The sequence below is a fragment of the Macaca mulatta genome, chromosome 14 (genome assembly GCF_049350105.2).
Source record: "Macaca mulatta isolate MMU2019108-1 chromosome 14, T2T-MMU8v2.0, whole genome shotgun sequence".
Classification (NCBI taxonomy): domain Eukaryota; kingdom Metazoa; phylum Chordata; class Mammalia; order Primates; family Cercopithecidae; genus Macaca; species Macaca mulatta.
Window position 1 is genome coordinate 104,788,261 of NC_133419.1, and position 16,136 is coordinate 104,804,396.

General features: G+C 37.5%; 1 protein-coding gene across 2 annotated transcripts in view; it reads right to left on the reverse strand.

Annotated features, from left to right (window-relative positions):
• Positions 1 to 16,136, reverse strand: part of PDGFD (platelet derived growth factor D) — a 248,819-nt gene that overhangs the window by 20,561 nt on the left and 212,122 nt on the right. For both annotated transcript variants that reach the window (XM_001099616.4, XM_001099412.4), the window contains exon 5: positions 13,695 to 13,893. In XM_001099616.4, coding sequence (XP_001099616.2) covers positions 13,695 to 13,893 — 199 coding nt within the window. The remainder of the gene's footprint in view (positions 1 to 13,694; positions 13,894 to 16,136) is intronic.

Consider the following 16,136-nt stretch of genomic DNA (forward strand, 5'->3'; position numbering starts at 1 on the left):
AAAAGGGTTTTAGTTTTATTTTTAACTTCAAAGTTAATCAACATGTTAGAGAAAACGATTTTTTTTTTTCGTGAATATGGTGCATATTTGTGCATTGGGTCCTAGATGGCAGTATAGCATAGTGGTTAAGTGCTTGGGAGCTGCAGTGAAGTTACAACTGCCTTCAATCACATCATGGCTATGTTTCCTTTTAGCTGGAAAGTTATTTAATGGCTCTGAACTTCTGCTTCCTCATCTATAACATGTAATCATTTGAAGAATTGAATGTAACGTGCCTGGCACTCAATGCCAGCTATTCTTATTAATCTTGATTCATTTGAATCTCCCCCTCTCACATTCTTTTCCTTTAAAGTCAAATGGACAAAATTTAAAAATATATTATGTCTTTCTCCCTCTTCATTTTTTTTTTTTTGGACATTACTCTATATAAATGATTATCAAGGGATATGGTTAGTGGGACTTCTGTGAACTAAAAGCACCTCAATATTTTTAAATCGAAGTCATAAATATTTACTTGAATTCAATTTGTATTATTGTGTCACGTAAATTAGATTTGATTTCGTGTTCTCAAAGTCCATCCAATTATCCATCCATTTAGCAGCCAAATCCTCTTATTGGTGCATACATACATGAGTATCTTCCCATAAGAACACAGTTAGAAGCAAGTCCTTTTGTCTGCACAGGACCCACCACCATTTCCCAATGCACGCCCTTGTGTGCACCAGGCCACCACAGGAGGAATCCTATGAATGTTAGGCAGATATCACCATGTTCATTCTAAACTCTAGCCCTGGGAAATGTCTTAGGCTTAGACCAAAACAGCTTAAGGAGAAGGAAGAAAAAAAAGCCTTTGGGAGTAGAGGTCAAAAGTCAAGGACAGTGTCAGTAGAATGCATCTAAGGAAAACTGCAGGAATAAGTGTGGACCATGAGTCCACTAACCACATCCCTATTTGTCTTTTTATATCTACAACGGTGCTTTGATTCTCAAGGGCAGGGATTTATCCCCAATTGTTATATGCTGAGCCCAGGATACTGTGGGAACTAAATAAATGCCAAATAATCATTGTGCATAATTTATTGCTATTTTTTCCCTTTGTAAAGACATGTCATAACTTTAGCTATAATCAATCCAGATTTAAATTGAATGAACTCTGTCTTGGGAAAGGAACCATTTTATTGCTGCTAAAGCCCTGAAAATAACTGCAAGCAAAGCAGAAAGGATTATATAAATGGATTAAGAAGTGCAGCAATCATCCATTACAAGTGTCACCTTGCTGATGCTGGCCTGTGCATTCCTGGGCTTGTGGACAGAGCTGATGCAGAGGGCCAAATCTGCTGCTTGTGATAATGGGAATATATTTGTCTAATACAGAGGACTAAAGAGGTACAATTAGCAGGAAGGGATCGTGATGTGTGAGAAGGCAGAGAGGGACAGGATGCAAGCAGCAGCACTGAGTCTCTGCTTTAATTCAGGCTTCTGCTAGGCACCTTACAGATATGACTACATTTGGTTGTTCCCCACCCATTCGAAGTGAGTATTATTTACTAAGAGTTACCAGTAAATGGTAAAACTGGAATCGAAGCCTTCTCCCTTTTGCTCCATAGTCTCTGTCACTTTAAGCGGAACAGAGGGATGGTCAGTAAGCCATAAGTTGAAGGAAGAAGACCAATGTTATGAGGGCTGTATTGGACTTTCCTGTCTGATGTTGAACCGGGGTTGGGTGGTGAATGGCCACATCCTTATCTTCAGAAGACACCCAAGTCAAAATATAGCATGCCTTCCCTATGGGAATTCCAATAAACTCCAAAGTGCCTTCCATAAACCAGGAGAAGGCATGTAAGCCTGATTCTATTTGAAACCATACTTCTCACATTGTATAACTCTTTGACTAGCATTGGTTACTTCCATTTCTTACTCACCATGAGGAGATTCACAATTCTGTCAGTTTTATGCATCAATTCGCTAATGTCACTAAGAACTGAGACCCAGTGTGACTGCTGTAGAATCCACCTGCCCTACATATCAGGCAATTGAAACCACCGAGGCACTCAATTTAGAACTAGAACTGAAAGGTTTTTCTGACTGGATGCAAATAACTTCAAAGCGTGATCGCAGACTTTCTGCAGGGGACATTGAGTTGCCAGTCAAAAAAGACTGATAAGCCAGTGCAGCAGAGCAGGGAGCCAGACAGAGGCTGAGCAGCAATTAAGGTTTCTGGTGCTTGGGTTAGAAGGAGAATTCTGAAGTGAGACTTCTGGGAGGGAGACAGGCCAAGCGGGGTCAACCCAGAGTAGGGGCTGTCCTTTCCATTCCTGCATCAGTCTCCATAGCTGAACATTTCAGAGCAGCAATGATGTTCCAAATTCAATTCAAGGGTCCACTAATTTCATCTAACTTCCTTTATTTCATCCCAGTCTATGTCATGGAATAATCTCTCTTTTTCTGTCATTTTGAATTTTAGTCTTGCTCTATCAAGGCTCTTTAACATCAGTTAAGTTTTTTGAGCCTCATACAGACAGTTTTCTGGAAAGGCTGAGAAGGTTCCCCTGTCCTCAAAGACTTCCTCTGGACATGCTGGTCAAGTGTGGGGTGCTGCACAGTGCACAGGGGAGAACTTTTCCTTCTGCAGCCCCTGCCTCTAGGGGCAGTCTAATCACAGTGGTGCTTTGGGATGTAATAAGAATTCTGGAACCTGAGCTCTAGCATGGGGATGTGAATGCACACCCTTTTATAGTTTCTAATATTAGGTGTGAGAGGAAGGAGAGTCAACCTGTTCTTTTGGATCCTGGCCATCTAGACTACTAAGTGCTGTGTTCATGAGTGCATGAAATATTCATAAATGCTATGAATTACATACAATCATTACTCTTACTTTTGCAGTTGAGGAAACTGAGCCTTTGAAAAGTTAAGAAAAAAAAAAATGTATCCACAGCCATAAAACTCTCAGTGGTAGAGCCAGAGTTTGAATCCAGGCCTCTTCATGCCTTTTGTACATATGAGCCCAGTGTGAAGATTTGAAGGAGGGTTCAGAGAGCAGCTTCCACAAGCCATGCTGGAGTCTTCCCACCAGAGGACCACTTGCTGTGCAAATGACCTGGCTTTCTAGGTGCATCCATAGGCACAAACCTGTCATTTTCACAAGGTCATCAATACACATACCCAAGCATGAGCTCCTGTGTATGCTCATCCATCTATTCAGTTCTGACTAATAAGCCAGGCAGCTACTCAGAGTCTACTTTTGCCTTTAGTATTGTGATACGTTTCGTTCTTTTATCTGGACTGAGTGGACTTTGGCCAAAGCACACTCTTCATTTTGTCCTCATTTCTCCTTGAACCCTTTCTTGCCTTATCGAGGAGCTCAATGCATTGATAGCAATGCTTTGTCCTCAGTGGGAACAAATGCCAGAATCCTAGAGATTCTAGTTTCTGTAGGACAGATAAAACCAGTACAATGTTACACATACTTGGCAAGCACAACATGAGTGGTGATCAGCTTAAGATAAAAATTTAAAACTCTATTCCTTATTAAAGTGAAATATATTTATTATTTTATATAAGTTACATGTTCTGGCAGACACAAGTCCAAACTGTGCCTTACTGGTCAAAATCAAGGTATGTAAAGGTAAGTCTGTTTTTGTGAATACAAACATTCATTGTGAAACAAAATAATCTCCTCACTTTGAACATGGGAAAGCACCTTTGTTCTCCACATGCACAATAATTTACTGCTTGTTTTGGTCAACAAGAGGATGGTTTCCTTGAGTCAGTCTCTAAACATTAAGTTATCAGTTGGCTTTCACTGTGCTGGCCGTTCATCAATCTTTATTCTGATAGATGTATCACATGCTTTTTTCTCTTGATCATCCACAGTCTGTCAGAGAATCCAATTAAACTGCTGCATGTCCTTGAAGATAGCCAGTAATCTTTTTCTTTTCTTTTCTTTTTTTTTTAGACAGAGTGCCCAGTCCTGGCTGGAGTGCAGTGGCATGATCTCAGCTCACCGTAACTTCCGCTTCCCAGGTTGAAGCAATTCTCCCGCCTCAGCCTTCCGAATAGCTGGGACTACAGGTGTGTGCCACATGCCCAGCTAATTTTTGTATTTTCATTAGAGATGGGGTTTCACCATGTTGGCACCAGGAGTCATTTTATTGTTATTGGTACAAGGTCTAGCCTTTATAATGCTAAAGTTCTTTATAAACTCTTTTAGCAGGCATGCAGCAGCAGCCTACATACTAGTGCATATTTACCACATGGTGATGGCATGTGAAGAATGAGCACTTAAAGTAGGGCCATGATGTTTCTGAAAACCATGCTGTTGTTCTTCTGTTTTGCTTTCTCTGGCATCTCAGCTTGCTATATTATTTTAATCTTCTAGAGCACAAGTCAAAAGGCATATTCACTCTACAACTCCTATGACCCTTTCTCTATGTACTCACCACACTTTTTCTGCCCTCTATTATGGCACTTACTTCATAGACCTTGTTTTGTTTTCTTTACAGATAGTCCAACTTACAATGGTTCAAAACGATTTCTTTTTACTTTTTGATGGTGCTTTCAGCTGTGTATGTTAATGGTGAGCACCCAAAAAACCATTCAGTTTTTCATTTTCAGTAGGATATTCAATACATTACGTGAGCTATTAAACCTTCATTATAAAATAGGCTTTGTGTTAGATAATATTGACCAACTGTAGGCTGATACATGTGTTCTGATCATGATCATGTTTAAGGTAGGCTAGGCTAAGCTATGAAGTTCAGTAGGCCATGTGTATTAAATGTGGTTTTGACTTAACTATATTTTCCACTTACAATGTGTTTACTGAGATGTAAACCCATCAAAAGTTAACAAGCATCTATATTCAGGTGCTTCTCTTCCATTGAACCAAAAAAGTTGTTGGAGGTAGAGAGCTAATTATCTTTTTATCCCTTCTCTTCTAGTACTTTGTCGCTAGTGTAAGCACCAAATGTAGCTCATTCAAGCTCACTTCTAAAACCATTTGACTTCAACAATTAGGAGCAAGGTGCTGCTGAAGGAAGCACAACATCGTCTTTGTGCCAGATTCCCTTTGCAAGAAATAGACACTCAATAATTACTACCTGAATGAATCAGATAACCATGGATTTTTTTCAGTTTAATTTTTTATCATAAAGGCGAAACAATTCCAACTATCTTTCAGGAATGCGTAGAGTATTATTAATACCTTATACATTGAATGTTTGGATCTTACCTCAAGACTAGTCTAGGATGTGGGGTAGTGCAGAAGTGTTAGGTTAGAATTAAGAAACTAGGATTTAGAACCAGCTCTGCCAAGGATGAACCATAATGCATGAGATGACCAGCACTAAAATCCGTGAAATATAGAATAAGTGGCACACATGGTAGAGTATGGTCTTGAGAAGACTGGTTCTCAGATGCAAACATCAAGGTGCTAAGGAACATTGCCTTTGTCAAATGGGAGACAGTGCCACAATCTGTTATGAAAATTGCTAACCATTTCCCTTTAATGTTGCAGCACTAGGTGTATGATGCTTTGGGGTGGGTTGGGAGGTGAGGGGACTATAGGAATAATTGTATTATTTTTGTACCAAGCAACCAGGGGCTCTCAGCCTTTCTCAAGATTCATGAATTCACTAGGAGGAGTATTCATCCTTATGAATATTACAGCCTCACTGTGATTTTCAGATTCCCTCTTCTACAAATCAGCACATAATTATGAAAACTGTTTTCACATTTCTATCCCAATGTGGAAGTGCAAATAAATATGGAAAGAATAATTATTTTATAAGTTTTAATGAGGGACTATCAGGATACTTTAATATTAAAATTATGAAAGACACTGAATTTTTTGACTCCACATGTGGGCTTAATATCTAAAGAATAAAAACATTTACCACTTGTTTTTACACAAATTAACCTAAATCACAGTAAAAGATTCTCAGTCAGACAATTCCTGATTTTCAAGGTTTAGAAACATTGTAAAGCAATGAGTGAATGCAAATTTACTGAGCAACTACCATGTGTCCAGCACTTTGTGAGACGCTTTCACAAAATCAAATTTCATTTAATTCTCATAGCAAACCCTCATCTTAGATATTACAATTCCCATTGGATAGACGTAGAAACTGAGTTGCAGATGAGTTAAGTGACTTGCCTAAAGCCACTGGACATAAGTAGACATTTAGCACATATGTACTGGAAAATCAATGGATGACTGAATGAATATCTGGAAGGCACTGAATTAGACATGAAAGCAGTGACACCATCATAAAGCAATTCTCTGAACCCTGGGAATTCATAACCTGGGGTGATGTATAAAGTATATCTATGAAATGAAACATTTTTTAAAAAAACAAGTTAGGAGATGAAGGTCTTGAAATTTCTTTTTCTCATTTACTAGACTATGAATTCCTGAGCTTTAAACACCGTTGAGCTGCTCACAGCATGAGTTTTGTAGTCAACAAGGCCAGGTTCATCTAAAAAATGGATTCTCTATTTTTTAGCTCTCACAGAAATTTTCTGAATTTTTTTCTTTTACTATGCAAAATGGGAACCCCAGTAGCTCCTGCCAAAGAATTTGTTGAGATTACATGAGTTTTGAGTGTTTGAAGCACAGGTCTAAATTCTAGCTCTCAGTAGGTATAACCACATTATTATTGAAGTGAGTAACACAGATCAGAGAAGGAAGTTTAAATCAGAAGCACCTAAAACTAGAAGGAGCTGAGATTCTGCAACTGGTGATTACTAAGGAATGGAAGGCCATGCCCACCTTGAACTAAATATAAAAAGCCAATAATCAGGTATGCTCAGTTTGATTACATAAGATGTAACACTATCCTTAGAAAGTGTATTAGTCCATTCTTACACTGTGATAAAGAAATACCTGAGACTGGGTAGTTTATAAAGAAAAGAGGTTTAATGGCCTCACAGTTATGCATCGTCTGGGAGGGCTAAGGAAACTTTCAATCATGGCAGAAGGCGAAAGAGAAGCAAAGGCACATCTTACACAGTGGCAGGAGGGAAAGCATGTGTGCAAGTGCAGGGGAACTGCCCTTTATAAAATCATCAGAACCTGTGAGACTCACTCACTATCATGAGACTAGCATGGGGTAAACCATCCCCATGATTCCGTTATCTCCATCTTGTTTCTTTCTTGACATGTGGGGATTATGGCGATTGTGGGGATTATGGGGATTATGGGGAGTGCAATTCAGGATGAGATCTGAGTGGGGACACAATGTGTAACTGTATCAGCAAGTAAAGACACTCAGCACCAGCAATGCCTACACATATATGTGCTCTAGGAACAGTGTAGTGTCTCCTTAAGTCTAGTGGGACATAAAGGAAAACAATCCCATAATAATTTTTCAATGCTTCACAGAAAACAATTGGCACAGAAAACACAAGGAACACGCATTTCTCTTTAACAAGAGTAATTGCTGTGGAAAATGCACATTTGTTCATCCAGATACTAAAAGTTACCTATGGCTTTCCACTGTCAAATGGATTTTTCCACTGATTTGCATTTGAATGACATACCTAGATGAGGGGCATAACTTTGATAATGAGGGTGGGGTTAGGATATCCACAAAGATGGACAACTGCATCTAGGAGAAAAGCAGAGGTGGCACATGCACCAGGAGGAAGTTGTCCCACTGCTGAGATTTTCTTAAAATATTTCATGTGTGTGCCCTTGTAGACACACACAACATGATAAAAAATAATATGGTTTTTATGAATGCTTGCTGGTAAACAGAGTAAGTGAGGCAGCTAGATACTTACAAAACATAGGAGTCATAAACAGCGGCAAAAGTCTTTAAAAGAAAAGCTTAGCAAAAGAAACATCCAATAAGCAAAATAGTGTCAGAAAATTTCTGGATAAATAGTATCAGAAAAGTTTAGTACTTGGAGATAATTTTGTAAACTTTTAATGAGTACACTGATTATACAGATACTTAAATATGTCAATATTTGCCAAATACTATCTGTGAGGCCCTCCAGATCACTGATAGTTATCTTAGAGCATTATAGGGAAGACAGCAATTAATAGAAATATCTTGGTTCTGTGCAGAGTTTTGTAAGCAATTCAAATAATAATAGTAGCTATCATTTATTGAGGGTGTTAGATACTCTGTTATTACCTAATCCTAACACAACTTTGCCAAGTGCTTATAATTAAAGTCATTTTACACAGAGAAGAAAATAGAGAACCAGGGGTCTGTAAGTGACTTCTCCAAGGCCACTGCTACTGATTTTAGGATTTGAGTTAGAATTTTATTACAAGTTTGCTTGACTCTCAAGTCCATGTTCTTTCCACTGCAACATCTTTCTTTCTTTTGCTCTATTTCTATTAAATTTATACCAAACAATTTTAATATTGATAAATAAAACTTTCACTTGGTAAAGGTACCAAATATACCACATGGTTCAGGAAACTCAATGAAGCTAACCATCTTTCAACAATAGAAACTATTATTAATGATAATGTAATATTAATAAGCAACACAAATTATTATTAATTTCTATTATCTATTGATGTCACCAGTACCTGCTTAATTTACAGAGAAGTAATTATAGATACCTCAAGAATGACTGATATGACTCACCATTGGTGTTGGCAAAAGGCTTTTAGCCAATTCTTAACCCAGGTATCAAATAAGCAGAGAGAAAACTGCAAGCACTCAGTTTCTAAAATGTGTCTATATGTTAAAGCTCTCTGAATAATTTCCTACATTTGAAATCATTTTTGAAAAATCAAAACTTGTGTCCTGTTTAGCATGCAGTGGCATGACAAAGAAATAGCAATAATTTCTTTTTAAAAGAAGGTGTTCTGACTTGAGAGAATTCAGAACGAATGAAAACATTGATATAAAATATTTATTTCCTATATTTCTCAGTTTCTTATGCTAGTTATTTACCTGTAAATAATTTGCAAATTAGAGTCAAGTGTTTTAGATCTTAGAGGAAAATGTCATGGAGAAAATAATAGAATTGGTATTAGATCCTTGGAAATGGGTTGGTAACTGTTTCAGAGTTGTAAGATCTAACCGTTCAGAGTCTGTAAAAATCACATATTTCAAACGTCATCATTTGGAACTAATTTAATATCAAGATGTTTACTGCACTCAATATTAAAATACTTTTTTTGAGGCAGGGTCCTCACTCTGTTGACCAGGCTGCAGTGCAGTGGTGCAATCACAGCCCATGGTAGCCTTGAACTACCCGGGCTCAGGTGATCCTCCTACCTTAGCCTCCCGAGTAGCTGGAACTACAGGCATACGCTTCACGTATGGCTAACTTTTGTATTTTTTGTAGAGACAGGTTCTCACCCTGTTGCCCAGGCTGGTTTCACACTCCTGGGCTCAAGCGATCTGCCTACCTTGGCCTCCCAAAGTGTTGGGATCACAGAAGTGAACCACTGCGTCGAGTCTAAAACACTTTTTAAAAAGAGGAATAGATGTGAATTTTAGCATGTGTATCTAAAAATGATTACTTTTAGGAAAACAATATATTTCAATTAAGAGTTTAAAACTATTAATTTGGAGTGCCCTGATAATTTTGTTCATATTTTAATCACAACACAAGCTTTGAAAACAGGTTTCCCTCTTGCCATTATGTCTTGGATTTTTCTTTGGCGAACACACTATCATTCTAGAAAGTCAAGTTCTCTTGGAATGAGAAAAAGAACAGATCTTACTTACATTGTTTATCTCCATAAATCACCTCTCAGTAATGTCCAGTCAGGGCTGATCATTTCTTAACTTAGAAATGTTGAATTTTATGCTATGAACTTGAATAAATATACATTGTCCTTAAATTCACAGGCATATGTTTTAAATGAATTGTAGTTTAGTTTTAGTTAAACTACAGTGATAATGCAGCAATGTAAGGAGTATTTATATAGCTTACAGAAAGGACACCCATATAATTTCACCTAATTTTATGCACACTTCCTATACTCATTAGTATATCTACCATAAAAAGTAAATGCAACTTGAATTTAAAACATTCATTTTTTAAAAATTAACTTCTGGGCAGCTTTGAGGTTAAAAGCATGAGGCTGAAATTATTGGCAAAAATTGGGTTTGAAACTACAGTTATCTACAGATTTCAATTATATATGCTATCCTTTTCCCCATTACCCCCTAGGAAACTGAAAGTTGAATATATTAACTTGTTATATTATTTTCAGTCCAGAAGCTTTTCCAGACAAGTTTAAGCGTATCTATTACTTATGAATTTTTAAAATGTAGACTTTATTGCATTGACATCCTGGTTTCAACACTTGGTTGTTTTATCTGTCTCCTGTTTCTCTCTTTCCTCACCAAAACTTTTACTGTTTTTTTGACTTTGACATTTTCAACTCTTTTCTTGAAGAGAACAAAAAGCTCACTTACTACCTCACCTCCCTTCTACTAAATAAAAAGAAGCAAAACACATCATTTAATTGTAAAATATGAACCTTCATATTTTAAATATTCCTGATGCATTATAAGTTCTTTATTCAGTGTGTCTGCATTCTATTTCAGAGTTCGTAAAACTCTGTGTTTTGTATATTCACATTCAAATGTCATTTTAGAATCCTGCTCTTTGCAATCATGAAAAATGCCACTTTCTATCTGTCTGGACAAATCAGAAGAATGGATGCTCAAAAGATATTCATAAATGACAAGCTTGTTTCTGCACAACATCATTAAGACATTATTATACTGATAGAAGGAGACTTTTTGAAGATCCTGAAAAGGCAAAGTTTTATTTGACACCTAATGGACTTTCATTATCCATAGCTATTTTCCTGTTTTCACTGTTTATTCACTGCTCCCTTCCTCATACATTGGGATACAAGCCATGAATTTGTATTTTTATGTTCTCAAAGCAGAAAATACCAGCTGAAATATTAAACCTGACTTCCCTTGTTTTTGTGATACATACAGGTGATTCAGCATCAGTGGAATGATAAACAAATCAGCACTTTTATATAAGAGCAGAGGCAGTGGTGACTTGCCAGGGTTAAATTAAATGGTACAAAAATGCCTTAGGGCCATTTTAAACAAGAAGAGATTAAGAAATGGAACCTAAGCCAGCAGGGGAGAGAGACCATATTTACTTTGTCACAAACATCAAGTAGTATGTCACCTTGAATGCTCTTGCAAGGTTATTTCAGTAACCAAAGACATTTTTAATAAAGCTACCCTATTCAGTCTATGAGGTGGTTTCTATAAACTTTAAAAAATAGGCTAACACTGGATTAGTAATATATTCAATCCCACAAACATTAATTGAGCATCTAAAATGTGTCAGAGACTGTTGCAAGTACTGCAGATATAGGATGAACAATCTCTCAAGTAGTGGTTCTTGACACTGGCTGTCTCTAAAGATCACTCTCCTAGGAACCATAAATAATATCAATATATTTCCCAGTCTCCCCCCATTGAGATTCTGAGTCAATGTATCTGGGGTGGGACTAGGCATCTGAAGGTTTTCAAAAGCTCCCCCAGCTATTAAATATTCAGCCAGAGTGGAGAATGATAGGAGGTGCTGGGATCCCAGATCCTCTTAGAGGAAACAAAAGGTACAATAACAGTGCAGTAGTAGAACATACAAAGTGAGGTGGTGTCTTAAGTGCTCCTAACTTTACCAAGTTAGGGGGTGAGTAGACATCACAGGGAGAGAACAAGGGACAAAACAAGGGACAAGGTAGGCTTCACCAAGGAAGTAATGCAAACATATTTCAGAATTCTAAGTCGCTGTAGCTAGCTAACAATTTTTGAACATGTATTAAGTGTTAGGTGCTCTTGATGGTACCAGAAGCAGTACCGAGAAGTAGGTGTTATTGCGCACACACTGCCAATAAGAAAACCAAGATCAGGGTACCCAATAAAAAAAAAAAAATCACAAAACTTGTAAGTGGCAGGGTTAGAATTTGAATCCAGGCCTCCTGCCTCCAACTCAACACAATTTCTAGGGGGAAAAAAAGTAATGGATTTAGATGATTTAAAAATTGTAATATTTCCAGAAACAAGATGCCAAGAAGGGCTGTCCCTTGAATTGCTGAAGACAGAGTCAGATTTCATTGCTTGTTTGTCCAAATACTATTTTTATATAAAATTTCCTCTGGGGTTTTCAAAACGTGCATAGTTTACTTTCTTTTAAGTTGACTTAGTAGAGATCCAAACACAGCAATGTCTTACAGAACAACAATGTTTTCTTTAAATTGAATCCAATCTGAGCCCTGGAGAGATTCAGGGCTATAGTGAGCTGCACATGGCGTATCTCCGTAACACCAGGGCCACCAGTGACTTTCTTGTCTCCCTCTTAGCTAAGCCATAAGCAGAAGGCCCAGGCAGGAGTTAACTGATTAGTCATTTTGGCCCAAATGTTATAAATGGTTGTGCTAAAGCAGCCCAGGTTCACAGCTCTTAAAATTATTTCAAAGTGTAGGAAACAGCTGTATCTTGGTGAAATAACTTTATATCTACAATGCAACCCAGCCTTTCAAGACCTTTTAGGGAACAGTACAATTATAACAAATCTTATCAAATAAAGCAAGGACATAACAGACTAGAAGTAATTGTTTTATTCAATAAGAGGCAATTGTATTTCATTTCTTTATTAATTTGAGTTTTACACGCCAATAAACATTCTCATCCTAAGATCATATCACTCAGATGTATGAGCTGGATATTTATTTTTTGAGTTTAAGCACTGTTTTAACTCATGACGTTCTCTCTGCCTGAATGGTCCTCTCGGTTCTCCCCTCATTGTACTTCCCTGAAGTTTCTAATTGAATATATGCTCTCATACATCTCCAACCTATTCCAGACCTTCTTTTCCTCTGCCTTGAGACATTTATATCTCAAGCACATGAACCACCCAGGCACCAAGTAGATAGCAGATCTTGAAGGTAGAATTGAAATTTTCCAACAGTTTTGGCTATTGCTTTAACAGGGTTCTCTCCTGCCAACACTGACATCCCTGGACTAAATCAACCTTCGCATCTATCAGAGAGGCAAAACTATCAATTACACGAGAACTGTTCTTGTAGGAAAGAGACCGGGATCCTCATTCTTCTTCATTGCTAACTAACTATACAGACATTGGCAAATTACCTACTCCCTCTGACTTGGCTGTCTCCACTGTAAAATTGGGGCTCATAATGCCTTCCTTGCCAAGAAATAAGAAGCTGGTTCAGATGATTTTCATAAGATCTCATCCAGCTCCAAACTATGACCTATATATCTTTCACTGCACCAAACCCTTCTTAGTCTGATACAAAAAAAACACAGTTTGGACAATACGCAGAACTTCATTTGAAAGTGTTGTGAAACGTGACAACGGACTGATAGTAACCACCAGATCTAAGTGAGTTAAATATATTGTACTGCTAATCCTTACTCATTATTACAGGTTATGTCCCTACTCCAAAAATCTAAACTCTGAAATGCTCCAAAATCCAAAACTTTTTGAGCTCCAACATGATTCTCAAAGAGAATGTTCATTGGAGCATTTTGGAGTTCAGATTTTTGGATTAGGGATACTGAACCAATAAGCATAAATGTAAATATTCCAAAATCCAAAAAGCATCCAAAATTCAAAAGACTTCTGGTTTCAAATACTTTGGACAAGGGACACTCAGCTTGTACTGTTAAGATTTCTATCTGCTTATGAAGAATGCATAAGTCTCTGTCTCTTACCTTTTGACTTCCGGTCATGATATGACCTGCCTCGATAACGAGGAGTGTTCAAATACATATTCTCAAGATCTTCTTGCCATGACTCTGGATTGAAGTACTTGAGCAGATCTTCCACGGTATCAAATTCTGCAATTTTTTTGTCCAGAGCATCCGCAATGAGAGTGGGATCCGTTACTGATGGAGAGTTATAGGATACCCCCTAAGAGTGACATACAGCTCAGTGTACTCAGAAAAAGTCCATTGCTGTGAAATACAACAGTCATTCAACTATATGGAAGGAACATAAACAGGCTTCTGAGTATAAGATATCATACGTTTGAATGCCATATAAAAACAACATTGTATTGTCTTGCCATATTCTTGGATAAAAATCAGTTAATTACTAAAAAGATAGTCATTCACGTTTCTGTAAATCAAATCCAAGTAGATCATAAAATTTCCAGTTTATCTTAACTGTAATCATCTAAAAATATAGATTAGATGGAAATATATAAAATTAAGTCATCCAGTTTCTTGGTTCATGGTCCCAAATCATCCACATAACAACATATAATAGTGGGAATCAAAATTTCAAACTCCTCCTACATTAGTTTTGATAATTCATTCCATTCTCCCACTTTTAATCTCCACATCCCCCCTTTACAGGTCACCTGGCATTGCAGATGATGTGTGACCAATGTACGAATCTACTCTGGAGACATTTTCATAAAATCTAGCATGTTCACCAACTTATTTACTGTCAACAAGGATAACTAACCATGAAACTGGCTCTCTTGACTTAAAAGGAGAGGATTCACATGGGGGAACATATTTTTTTAAAGTGTTATAGTTTGCTAGTGATCCCAGTTGACATTAAAACTTCTCAGGAAGACTCTTCAATGAGAAACACAACATCATTGAAAGCCTGGAAAGGATTATGTATTTTGCCATGGAATACATCTCACACGAGGTTTCCAAGCACTTACTTCACTAACCCTTGTACAATCTAGAGGTAAATGAGCCATGATTCAAACATCTCTGTTAAAATTCATGACCCATTAACAAGGAAATAGAGAGCACACAGCCTCAAATGATTTTTAAATGTCTTTCAAGAAACTACCAAACAAATAAGATCCCCTGAAGGCAAATATCTCCTATCACTAAGGGAAAATAGGAATTAATGAAAACTTGCTTTCCTTAGATTTAACTGTAGTATCTAATCAAGAAAAAATAGGTGCTATTGAGTCCCAGACAGCAAAGCCCCCAGTTTATAATCTTACTCTCAGGCAATGTTGTCTCTCTTTAACCAATCAAGGTCCAAAGGTTGCTAAGTGATTTGATGATCATCTGCTCTCAGAGTAACAGTCCCTCTTCACACACCTAAGGGGCTTTAAAGCATTAATCTACCATTGCTATAACTCAGGAGCAGTTTTCAAATATTCCCTGTAGGGGAAAGGGAGTCGAGGGAGTGGGGTGATAGGGTGAAATAGACTGATGAACGTGTCAGGCCAGCTCTTTTCTTTTACAAGAAACCATACATCTAATTTTCAGTCATCCTTGTTAAAATAAGCAGACATCCTCTTCTGAACAAACCTTACCTGCCATGCTACATTCATTACGTTATGAGTCCACTCTATATTCTGTTCAGGTGTATCCAGGTAATAACGATCATTTTTCTGGAGGCATGGTCTTTGTCATACATTATGGTAGAATCCAGAGATTTATTCACAGTTCAAGCCATGTTAAAGATGCCCTCTACAGTCATATTGTTGATATTATATAGCTCTCATCTGGGTGCAGTCATATTTGTTCCTTCTGATAGGTTGTCTCTTTAATCTAGGTGTGTGGGTGGGTGTCTGTGCTTGTGTGTATGTGTGTGTGTCTGCTTGATATGAGCTGAACCCTGATGGAAGCCCATCATTTCTGTCTTTCACATCTCTCTTGAGGTCACATGCTAGAGGTAGAAGACTTATAATTCAGGACTATAATTCCAAATCCCCATTAACTTGTATTGTCTGGATAATCTACAGTCTATCTGGCTTATATGCACCAGATGGTTTACAACTAGATTTGTGTCACGATAGTATGGGTCTAAGAACCAAAAAACTCAAAATGAGCTGATCAAATTAGAAGCATGACAACACATAAAAAATCTTTGAAATTAAAATGCTTCCCTGCTTTTCTGAAATAAAAACAGGGATACCCATCAAGCCATTCCCACACAAGTGAAAGCTTCTTGTGACAGCTCTGGGGAAAATGACTGATGGTTTTCCGGGGTGGCTCCCAGCAGTGCCTAGAACGTAGTGTGTATACAAATATCTCTCAGAGAAAGCTGTGGGGAACTCTCGGTTCCTGAGAAGGGAGGGGGAAATTTATTTATTTATTTATTTATTTATTTATTTATTTATTTATTATTATTATACTTTAAGTTCTAGGGTACATGTGCATAACGTGCAGGTTTGT